The 12,414-nt window shown below is 37.4% G+C and overlaps 2 protein-coding genes across 2 annotated transcripts; one reads left to right on the top strand and one right to left on the bottom strand.

Moving 5' to 3' along the window:
• The first annotated feature begins 2,363 nt into the window (after positions 1–2,363).
• Positions 2,364–4,853, top strand: LOC110373517 (prostatic acid phosphatase). Its single transcript, XM_049841696.2, has 7 exons — positions 2,364–2,522; positions 2,717–2,827; positions 2,964–3,200; positions 3,438–3,608; positions 3,783–3,900; positions 4,028–4,239; positions 4,590–4,853. Exons 1-7 carry the CDS (start codon positions 2,424–2,426, stop codon positions 4,773–4,775), a joined length of 1,134 nt encoding a protein of 377 aa, XP_049697653.2. The 5' UTR covers positions 2,364–2,423; the 3' UTR covers positions 4,776–4,853.
• A 2,529-nt stretch (positions 4,854–7,382) lies between these two features.
• LOC110373520 (prostatic acid phosphatase) lies at positions 7,383–10,946 on the bottom strand. The gene is made up of 7 exons (XM_049841695.2): positions 10,775–10,946; positions 10,296–10,406; positions 9,786–10,022; positions 8,777–8,956; positions 8,482–8,602; positions 8,040–8,251; positions 7,383–7,663 (listed from the first exon to the last, which is right to left on the bottom strand). The coding sequence occupies exons 1-7, from the start codon at positions 10,871–10,873 to the stop codon at positions 7,478–7,480; spliced, it is 1,146 nt and encodes a 381-aa protein (XP_049697652.2). The 5' UTR covers positions 10,874–10,946; the 3' UTR covers positions 7,383–7,477.
• Between the last annotated feature and the right edge of the window lie 1,468 nt (positions 10,947–12,414).

The following is a 12,414-nucleotide window of genomic DNA, read 5'->3' as shown; positions in this document are numbered from 1 at the left end:
GATTCAATTATGTTCTCGATAACAATTATATGGAAGCAGCCTCGTTGAGAAGCGGCTTGAAAATCACCGAAGTACACTACCGTTAGCCACCGGGCAAGGGTGCTTTAAGATCAATGTATTGGATGGGAAAGGAGGAAGGGTGCAGGTGTTTCCACCGTATGATTCGCCTTTAATAAATCAGTGGAGGTTTGCCTTTAGTAGGGAGTAGAGTAGTTTTCGTTTTATTCCCAAGGCCCTCCGAGGTGAGTTTTATCCATAAAGGCATGTGGAAGTTTTATGGATTACCTCGCAATTTATCTGTCTAGTGATGACAGACCCGTGTTGACGGCGACTTTATGTTTTCGTATCCGGATTTTCAGTTTCCAACTCTGCCAAAACGTCCAGAAGTTTGTTTCAAAAGTGAAATTTTATGTACAGAGCAATTAATAAAATAAATGTTTATCTATAATATAAAAATGAATCGCAAAATGTGTTGGTAAGCGCATAACTCAACAACGCCTGGACCAATTTGGCAAATTCTTTTTTTGTTGTGTTTGTTATTGCCAGGAGAAGGTTCTTATGAAAAAAAAAAAGGGGAAAGTAGAGAAGTCAGTTGACGGGAGCGAAGCCGCGGGTAAAAGCTAGTTTCTAATAAATATCTGTAGACCTTGACCAAATCTCACGGAGGAACTCGCTATCAACATAGTCACCTACCTATCCACGGAACCACAGCACCAAGCCTTGTTTTTCCTGATGATCGATCGACCTGTGCTGTTGCTAGTTAGCCACGAGCCTCAATAAAATTCAACAGTCAATGTTCAGACATAATCTTTATAATTTTATGACGGCAGTTTGATAATACTACTGAAGATAAGAAGTTTGGGGGCGTGACTATTAATCCATGAGGATAAAAATGCATTTGATTGACAAATCTTTCCTGTTTTTATTAAACGGTTTTATTTTATTTAGCTCACCCCGTTTGTTTTATTTATTATTTATTCATTCTTGGGTCAAATTTAGAAATTGAAATTTCAGTGCCTTTCTGTTGTCAGATTGATCTGAATTTTTTTTGTTTCAAATTAAATATTGAAGAATTGCTTCAATCAATCAATCTTAGCATCAATTTGCATTTTGAACTGAAATAAAGTTAAAATCTTAAGTTGAGTTCAATAATTTCTAAAACGAACCGTACCTATGTATGTTTTAAATAAATCGGCGTATATTTTTCTTCGTCTGTTGACTAGTTCTTGAGTTAAATGATTTATTTTATCGTTGATATGAATATTTTTTCTGTCCTACTGAACGGCACAGACCTCTTCACACAAAGAGAAGGAATGAGCAGCCTTTACTATTCTCAAAGTCATCATCATCATCATATTCATACCGGCCTTTGCTGCTGGCAAAATGAATATTTCTTTCTGTTAATTTTCTTTTCGAAATACTCAAAACTGATAAAAAGGCAGTTAAAGTAATCGTTAGTCATATAATTAGGATTAACAAGGATAAATATAGGACTGTCATGCTGACCAGACTATTCGATATCTGTCACTCCCTCACCATGCTGTATTCACTATCATAGTTTCAGTATAAGCTTTAGTAGATCCTAATTGGGTAATAGATATAGTATCTAAATAAACAGTGCGTCAGTTTTGTTGTTATGCTTTGGAGAATGGGCCTTCCTGGTCTGTCTGGGGCTACTCATGAACGTAGTGTCAGATGACAGCTCTAGTAAATAGGAATAACTTTTTCTATAGGCGTTATCCTGTGGGCATTTGAAAAATAAATATTTGCTTAAAACTGCATTAGAATTGTATGAGCTTAGCAACTCAATTATTCGTAGTTTACTTTATTCAGGGCATTTATAGCCTATTCAAATACCAGACTGTTATTCCTCATCTTGACCATCTGATAGACGTGTTGAGAAAAGATTTTTCCTTGGACTTCGTTGGAGAAAAAGGAGCTCGTCGCTGAATAGCGATTTCCATGTTACAAAAAGCCCCTTAAGTTTTTCTTATGTAGACTTCTTTTTTTTATTTAAGATTCTATAATATCTTTGGATAACAGCCAGTTGCGCAGGACTAAAGAGCTTTTTATATTGCTTCACTAGAATAAACCAAAGAAGCAACTTTGTTGCTCAAATGACTGTATGAGATCAAATAGGCAGTGGTTCCAAAGTGGGTACAAAGGTCAAAGAATTATCGAAACAAACAAACTTTCCAAAAAAGCATTTTTAAAGTGTAACTTATCACAGTTTTACTATGTTTGATAATCCCAACATTTAGTCCTCACGTGGGACAAGTTAGGACTTGACTTTATCTATGGCAAGTCATTGAAGCTAAACTTTCAAAGCAGATATATATTCGGCCGTGGGCACTCAATAGTCATATTAGCAGCTGACTCGGCCTAGTAGACTAATATCAAGAAGTACAAGCGACTCGTACAAGATGCTGAAGTACATCTGCGTGCTGCTAATATCTCTAAGTGCAGTCTGTTACTGCCAAGACTCTGTCACTGACGGCACTGAGCTCCTGCTCACATTCTTGGTAAGTCACAAAAGAAAAACAAACCAAATAAATTGACTGGACTCAAAAACTCGTTGAATACTTCAAAAATTCCGAACAAGTACGAATAATTTTAGAGAAAAAAATATCCAAAGGACAACGCTTTATTACTAGAATCCATCTTCTTTAAAGCGTTCCAGTGGTATTTTTTTCAATTACTTGACTTCTTATTTCAGACGCATCGTCATGGAGACAGGACACCAATATCATCAACTGTCGGACTCAGCAATGACGTGGAAGCCCTGGAGGCTGCTACTGCTAGATACGGATATGGACAACTCACTGATGTAAGTTTCCATAAGCAATCATTATCTTCAGTTATCTTCTTAGCATTAAATTTGATCATATCACCAGTACAATAATTTAGAATTGCAAACTCTTCGAGGGTATCAATTCAGTGATCAATTTTTTCCTCATCATCAGAACGGCAGACGTCGTGCCTATCAGCTCGGTCAGTTCCTGCGCCGTCGGTACGATGGTCTCCTGTCCCCCGCCTACAACAAGTCGGAGATCTACATCCGCTCCACCGACTCCACCAGGGCCAAGATGACCGTCCTCTCGGCCATGGCTGCCGTCTACCCCGCGCTTGAGGACAACTGGAGCGCTGACGTCAACTGGACCCCTGTTCCCTACACCACTGTGCCTGCTAAATACGATTTCGTAAGTGACTATTTCACTGTATTGTTGTGTGAAGTTATATTTTCCCTTGTATACTTTCCTGTGTCCTGTGTATCCCTGTAGAATAATGCCTACTTTGATATGAAGACACCAAACACTTCTTCTTCCGTTGGCTCTACAACCCTTTGTTGGTCTTGGCCTCCTCTAACGTCCAAATACAGTTCATATAAAAGCAGGAAGATTTTGACGATGAACTGATTGTTTTGCTTTTTATTACAGAATCTAGCGGCAGTTAATTGTCCTGCTGCCCTATCAATTACTTACGACGACACTTACCCAGCTGAACTGGATCAATATACCGATGTTCTGAACGAGTTGAGCGACATTTCGGGCTTCAATGCTAGCAATCTTTTGATAGCTACACAACTTTATGATGTCTATGTTAGCCAGGTAATTCTAACTTATACTTCCTTGAAAGCTGTTGCTAAATATTATAGACTATTGACATGGAATGCAAATAGGTATACAATCTCAGAGCATTTCACTACAGAAGCGACAGAATAAGATGTATTTTGATTTATAATAGAGAGAGAATAAAAACTAAAATAACTTTGTTTTCCACAGCAAAGCTTGGGAATACCCTTGGACCCACGAGTTGAACCTATTTTCCCTCAATTGGAAGCAATCGCCGGCATCGGTTGGGAATACATGTTCAACTCTGAAATGAACCTTTATGATTCTGGTAAGTTATAATCACTTCATTCAGCTACCACATATTGTTAACATTCTTCTTCTATCACTTTTTTTGAACACCAGTCTATCATCAAGCCAATCTAAAATGTACTCTTTAATCTACTATTCCATTCCAGGTGTTCTCCTTAACCAGTTCTTCACGGTAGCAGACCAGATCATAGCTGGAGAAGACGTGCAAAGAGTCCAGGTGTACTCCGCCCATGACGCGAATGTATTCTCCTTCGAGGGAGTCACCAGGGTTGTCAAGAGGCAAGGTGCTCCTAAATATGCTTCCATGTATGCCTTAGAGCTGAGGCAGGTGATCGAGACTGGAGAATATGTCGTTGTGGTAAGTTATTTGTCAAGGATAGTCCAAATATACATTTGCCCTAGTTCTACAAGCTATAAAAATGTTGGAAGTTTAGAAGATAGTTCATCCACCAGGATGTCATTTTAAGCATAAATTAAGAAATTAGCAATTATCCGTTGTGTCACCGGGTGCTGCTGAGAACCAGTGTTTTATTTACCACGTCATACTGACACATACTTTTATATACACTCCCTTTCTATTCATGTCACCTTACAGGCAATCCATCCATCTTTTCTTAGGTCTTCCTCTTCCTCTCTATCCATCTACATTCATAAGGGGTTGTCAACCTTCGTGGGAATCTTTGTTAACCAGTCTATCTTATATTCCAGCCAGTATACCTGAACACTCCCAGCGAAGACGTGATCACCTACCTGGAGATCACTGGATGCGGTTCCCGTTGCGAGTACGAAAGTTTTCGCTCCATCACCGCTGATTACAACCTGGATGAAGACACCTGGAGGACCAAGTGTGGTTTCACTGAGGACATGGAGATCGATACCTCTTCCATTGACTAAAATATGATGACAATTTATGATGCCAGATACCTGATAATGATACTCTAATAAATGCTAAGCATTATTATTTTTGTAAAAGATTGTTTTAATTTATTGCTTTTCATACTTAGCTAGCATGTTATTTGAGGAGGATATAAAAATAATTACTGCCTACTTTGTGATGATGATCTTGAAATAAATGCTATCGGTTTTTAACTAAAGTTCAGTCTTACTGTCACAACCTTTTGGTTTTTGTAAAAATGTACGATTTTTATTAGATTTTTTTATGTTTTCTGACAAATTCTTCAATTAGGGGCTAAATAGGAGATTAAATTAGTCACTTGCTTCCTTTAACTAAATATAATTGGCATTTAGTAGAAAGTAACTCCCTCGGTCCTCTCTAGTTGGATACTTAGGTACCTAAGAATAGTTGGATGTCCTGCTAAAGCACAGGACGGCTGGTACTCAGTGCGAGAAGTCTACTTTCAACAATGGCAAAAGCCTTACAAGGCATTTAACATCTTTGGATAATCAATTGTTACGTAATGTTGATTTTTGATTATGAATTTCTGTTCCAGTAAAATCAATCTTTTTAATTAAGTAGATCAATGATTCTATTAACATACATATTCCATCTCTTATTCAAAGTCACAAATGAAAATGTTACATTATACTTTGTAATATCGTAAATATTATTCAATTCTTTCATTGCAATTTCTGATGTCTGCATAATATACAGGTTGTCCCTTAGGAAATTACAGCAGAATTCTTGGAACAGTTTAATATTTAACTGTGTTACTGATATCAGTAGGGTAATTGCGAAAGCGATGTTAATCGATAAGTTTTAAACGGATGGTCAGTTTTGGCGAGAGATTGAATTACATATGGCGTCAAATGACGTCACAAATTGCAAGATTATCAACGAGCGAGAGATTCTTCACCTTCTTTGAAAAGTGGTCATTAAAGGGGTCATATCCAGGGGTCTATTTTCTGACCGGGATTCGGGGATTCGGGGGCTGACTCAAACTCACTTCTATTCATTCTTGAGCCAATCGTGTACGCAAGGACGCAGTGACTCTTTCGAACAATCCCACAAGTCTAGTTTGAGCACTATTAAGTTCAGTAGGTGTTAAACATACCTACTTCAGGTTTGAAGATAAGTACCGGGTTGATGACATTTTATGTTATCCTATCTTAAGCTAGAAAATCAATAAAAAGATATAAGAATCTAGGCAAAATAACGATAGATTTAAAATAGGTGCGATAATACCCACACCTGTCAATTTTAATTTATGATTCATTTCGCATTACAAGGGCCAAACTGCACGTGGAATAGATAAGCTACACACACGTTTTATATGAGAAATATAAAAATGAATTGCTCTTTTTGTACATATGTACATATATGACTCAAATAAATATGTAATCAGTAATACTTATATTACGATAATCTGTAATCTCTATGTAATGTTTAGACATAAATTGTGATAATGTAAAGATTGTATATGGGTGGGCAAATATTCATAGCTCAAAGATTAATCATCTACTTATACCTCTTATATATTAATGCTGAAGAAGATATTTGCTTGTTGAACTCTCTAATCTCAGGAACTACAAATTAAACTATTTACTGAAAAAGACAAGAATAGATTTTCATCCGGTTGCGCGAAATAGGTCCGTCAGAATGTGGCTGAAACCTTTGGTGGAAGCTAGTATAATATACGTATGATTAGTTTCCTATCGGTGTCACGTGCGTCCCGGGATAACTTCTTCCAGCACCCGGTTAAAATAAAGCCTGCCTACGTTACGCGGTGATAGTGTATTTTTCCAAAAATGTAATGAAATAATTTTCAAAAATGTAATGAAAGAAGTTTCGGAGCAGTTTCGGAGCATTTGGGACCATCAAAAATTCTGCCTATAATATATGAGGTAACAATTTCAGATAAAATGATCATCAATAATATGTCACCGTGCTGGGCAAAGGTATTTCCTAAGTATGAGTCATTGATAGAGATCAGAATATTATCTTTGTTATGGTTTTGATATTTTTGTTGTCAAGTAGTTTGTACTGACTTGAGAGGACTAGTGATAACAATATTGACTTAAAATGATAGTAAAATTTATGAAAAAAACGTAACATTGATGATCTCATTATGAACCTCGGGGTTACCCAAGATCTAGAAGAACAGGAATATGAAGATCTAGAAGATTTGCTAGTAGCAACAACAAAGGGTGTTTTGAAATGGCATTTCTAAACATTTTTACATTTCTACTAGCGTTAATAATTGCAGAAAGATATCTTGGTTAACCTCGCATGTTCCAAAGTCTACATTACCTACCTGACAAATAATTGATTTGTTTTAAGAAATAAATATCAAGTAAGTCAAGCCAGCCTAAATTTCGCTAAAGAACAAAATTTGAAAACTGAATAAATGATGTAACTCTCTGATATTCATAGAAAAAAAAAGTCTCGATTGTGAAAGTAATGTCCTCATGATCCAAATATAATAGCATCAGTGAGTTATCAGCGGGATTTCCCAAACTGCAACGAACCATAAGTTTAGGTTGCACCAATAAACAAATTATTTTTAAATCCTCCTCAAACGACATGCTATAAAAAACAATAAATTAAAACAATCTTTTATATAAAAAAAAATAATAATGCTTAGCATTTAATAGAGTATCATTATCAGGTATCTGGTATCATAAATAATCATCGTAATTTAATCAATGGAAGAGGTATCGATCTCCATGTCTTCAGAGAAGCCACACTTGGTCCTCCAGGTGTCTTCATCCAGGGTGTGGTCAGCAGTGATGGAGCGGAAGCTCTCGTATTCACAGAGGGAGCCACATCCAGTAATCTCTAGGTATGTGACGATGTCCTCACTGGGAGTATTCAGGTACACTGGCTGGAATTGGACAGGTTCGTTAATTTTGGGTCCCTGACTGCTACTTCAATGTGTATCAGATTCAAGGAATTTATAACTTTTTTATAGGCAGAAATTATTCGATACACCTACTGCTGAAAACAGCTACACCTAGAGCCTTTAGAGCCTTCGATAAGTTCAAGTTTAAAAGTGAAGAATTTAATATAAGTACGGTCAAGAATCTTATACTATAAGTGTCCATAACAGACATTCCAGGGATTAGTCACACACAGCACGAGAGTCACGTTTAAGGCGGATGGTTAAAAAGCTAGTTTTTTTTAGTTTTCTTATAAAATCTATCAAAATCCATTAAATGTTGAGTTTTGAATTTTGGGAAAAAATAAATAAATAAACTTACCACAACAACGTACTCCCCAGTCTCAGTCACCTGCCTCAATTCCAAGGCATACGCAGAAGCGTACTTAGGAACTCCTTGCTTCTCAGCAACCTGGGTCACTCCCTCGAAGGCGAAAACGTTCAAGTCATGGGCAGACCAAATCTGGACTCTTTGGACATCTTCTCCAGCGATGAGCTGGTCGGCTACGGTGAAGAACTGGTTCAAGAGTACTCCTGGAATGAAAATAAAGATTGAATAGGTATTTATATGCATACATCCTAATTGGAGCAAGAATTTATCAAAGGGATGTCTTAGATTTTGTGTAACTGGTCTTGCCAGAGATAATATTCGTTTCGTTTCATGTACCTTAAGAATTTTGTGAAATGACTCAAATAAAAATTACATAAGGGCAGAAGGATGATAATGATGATGTCTAAGACTTTTGATATAAATATTAACCCACCAGCTTGTAGAGTGACGGTATCACCGTTGCCAAAGAGCCAGTCCAAAGCGATTCCAGCGATTTTTTCAATTTGAGGATAAATGTCTTCAATTGCAGGGTCTAGGGGGATTCCAAGGCTCAACTGTGAATTAGAGATTCCTGGGTTATTTTAGGAAGATTTCTTTCGTCCATTGTAAAGTATTTAAAACTAAAGCATGCATTATTTTGGTTTAAAAGAAGATGATTTATATTTTGTTTGGTTTTTCCGATATTTTTTGAATCATCAGCTTTATCATATTATATTAGTATAAATTACCTGAGCAGTGTAAAGATCATTGATGGCGTAGGCATACATAAGGTTGGCAGTGATGTTAAAGCCCAAGTAGTCGGACCACTGGTCCAGAGCGTCAGTGTATTCCGACAAGTCGGGTAAAGCCGCACTGGTATCGAAAGTTGCTCCTGAGAGGAGGTATGGGCAGTTGGTGGTCGCCAAGTTCTGTAAAAAGTACAAGTTGTTCATAAGACTGGTATTATAATACTTTAGTTTTAAGTTAATTTGCTGCGCCCTAACAGGGTAATGTGTACCTAGCATAAGATGCAACTGTATACATTTTGCAATAAATAAATAAATAAATTATTAGGAAACATGTCGGGACATAAATTTCAAAAGCTGTGTGCCAAAAGGAAATAAGATAAATTGTTTTATTGAAAGTTTCAAAAGTTAAGGCGTAATAATCTATAACAGCAATTAGTTCATTCATTTTAGTATTCTACATTTAGGTACAGAATTCATTTCTGAAATATCCTAACTTTTACAAACGAATCCAAGAGCATAACTAGTTCACAAACAATTGATTACAGAATTGATAGATTATCTACTTGCTCAAATACTTACTAGATTAAGGGTCATCAATTGACTGAATAGCCTATAACTTTCATCAAAATGTGTACTATTGATTAAATTAATGTTTCTGCCAGAATTGGAATTATACTTGTTACTGGAGAAATTCCTAAATATAGATTTTCCCAGAATCAGTCAATTATTATTGATCTGAAGGTCCATGAAAATTAACCTTGACTTAAAAGATTTGCAGACATCATTCATCATCAAGTACCATGTTTATAATTTCTTTGTTTCTCAACTTATTAATATTTTATAGATACCCAAATCAAATGCTCCTTTTAAAGTATTTTTCCTCAAAGCAGCATTTTGAAGAAATGATTTTCAGCAGAACGCAATTCCTATTTTTTGTGCCCCTACCTTTAATATCTGATCAAATAGGTTCGATGATGATGATGATTTGAATGGGTGGTAAATCACTTACGAAGTCATATTTAGCAGGTACAGTGGTGTAGGGAACAGGGGTCCAGTTGACGTCAGCGCTCCAGTTGTCCTCAAGCGCGGGGTAGACGGCAGCCATGGCGGAGAGGACGGTCATCTTGGCCCTGGTGGAGTCGGTGGAGCGGATGTAGATCTCCGACCTGTTGTAGGCGGGGGACAGGAGACCATCGTACCGACGACGAATGTGCTGGCCTAGCTGGTAGGCACGACGTCTTCCGGCCTGAAAGGAATGGGAACATGCCACTATAATGAATGTTTGTCTTATTACCACATTCTAGCATCGTATTTGTAACTTGACAGTAATGAGAATACTGGTTGATGATGGTTTTATGGCTTCTATTAACATTATCAGCTTTTAGTATGATCACACATCTAGAGGCTTGTGTCGATTCCCTCCCAAGTTAAATGTACTGATTCACCCGAATCTTTGAGCTATGAGCTCCGTCAATGTATTCCCAATTGAAATGTGGTTCTGAATAGTGATTCTACTTACATCAGTAAGTTGTCCATATCCGTATTGAGCAGACGCTTCGATCAGAGCCTCCTGGTTGTTGCTGTAGGTCAAACTTGATGTCAGTGGTGTCCTGTCTCCATGGCGATGGATCTGTAATAAAACAAAGAATATTAATTAAAGGTCCTTGAATGACGGCAGTGAAAGTGTAAAGTTTTAACAAACTCTAACAATGTTTATGGCTTTTAGAACACTTCAGTTTTGAACTGACTAAGCAGCGCGGGTCTTGTTACTGGCTGGTTGTCATGCATTTGGCTTTCAGACCAATGATGGCTAGCACCTTAACATTCCAAATGATGAGTTAGGTATACACACTCTTCTCTCACACTCTCTCGAGGGAATCTTGTTACGAAATTTTAATGTATTATTCCGGCCATCCACCGACCACAGCTAGCGTACTTTTCTGTTTTTTTTGGACTTTATGGAGTCCCAAACCCAAGTTTCTTATTATTGTGACTTACCAAGAATGTGAGCAGGAGCTCGGTACCGTCAGTGACGGAGTCTTGGCAGTAACAGACTGCACTTAGAGATATTAGCAGCACGCAGATGTACTTCAGCATCTTGTACGAGTCGCTTGTACTTCTTGATATTAGTCTACTAGGCCGAGTCAGCTGCTAATATGAATACTGACTCCTCACTACCGAATATATATGATTTTTTTTTTATGAATTAACTATCGATGACTTGCTGTAGATAAGTTTGTGTGAAAACAATGTAAGGCACACGCGAGAAGCAAATGGAGATTGCTTTATCTATATTAGGTGACTATTGATGTTATATAATATTAAACACACCTGTTTTTCTGGTTTGTTTGTGGGTCAGCGATTTCACAGGAATTTCTCGTTGTTTGATTTTCGGCATACTGGATGGTTGTGTATTGTGAAGCACACCCATGATCATGACTATTTCCTCTAAGGAGATTAACCAACTGCGCAGGATCTACGCAAGCATTTGCGCAGACACAGGTACACTCACTATTCCTTCACTCTCATAGCCTGAAGGGATGGTAATCGGACACGACCGGCACAGGAATCACATTTACGTGCGTACGATGCATGGGTGAATCAATCACCAACTTCCAGACTACGGGCTGCTTTGGGAAAGTTTCTAAAACCCGCAAAGGGAGTTTGGGAAGCGTGGGATGCTTCAGCTAGACCAATGAGGAAGTTGCAATAATAATAGTAAAGATTTACTTAGGTATAGACGCAGTCGCATGATACGCTTGTTTCAAATACAATTTTCGGGTTAAATGTTGGATTATGTAATGACGCATGCACAAGTACTGAAGCCAAATTGTGTTATCTATCAAATTCATTACTGATTATAGTGATTATATTTTAAAGCTTTCACTTCATAGTAGTTGTATACATTTTATGTCAGTAGAAGGTACTTTTATTACTGTATTATAAATATGCAGGTGTGCATAATGGTACTTTTATGTAAGTAAGTACCTATTAAGGTATTATAAATATGCATTAAAATTTGTGCATTATGTACCTAAGTACCTGTTAAGGTATTATAAATATGCAGGTGTAAATGTATATTTTTTTATCAGTAAATGCGTTGTCCTTCGATGGGGTCATCGAATCATTCTGAGGTTGGCTGTAAGAGAACTCAACACTGTCCTAACCTCGACGTTGCAAATAAACTCTCTGTATTCCAAGTATCAAAATGTATTTGTGTATAGTAAAGAATGATGATGTCCTCCTGGCCGATTATCAGCTAACTGTGCAGATCATATTATAACGCACAAGCATTTGCGCAGACACAGGTGCACTCCCTATTCCTTCACTCTCATAACCCGATGGGACGGCAATCCGACACGACCGGAGACAGATTAGGTGCACGACCGACATTAACGTGCTGATGCACGGGTGAATCAATCGTCAATTTCCAGAATAAAGAATAATGATAAGCCAACGTGTTATCATCAGCCATAATGCGTGGTTCATGAGCTCCCGCCCACTGAAAACTTTTAATAAGCCGATAATTTTATCGGGCTCATAAATCAGTATGAAGATAAATGGTTGTGTGCACATTGCAACGATCAGGTATCAGGCCGACTGAAATGTTTGATTGCATTCACATGTACTTTTAATGT

The sequence above is a fragment of the Helicoverpa armigera genome, chromosome 19, assembly GCF_030705265.1.
Source record: "Helicoverpa armigera isolate CAAS_96S chromosome 19, ASM3070526v1, whole genome shotgun sequence".
Lineage (NCBI taxonomy): Eukaryota > Metazoa > Arthropoda > Insecta > Lepidoptera > Noctuidae > Helicoverpa > Helicoverpa armigera.
This window is presented reverse-complemented; position numbering and strand designations above follow the sequence as displayed.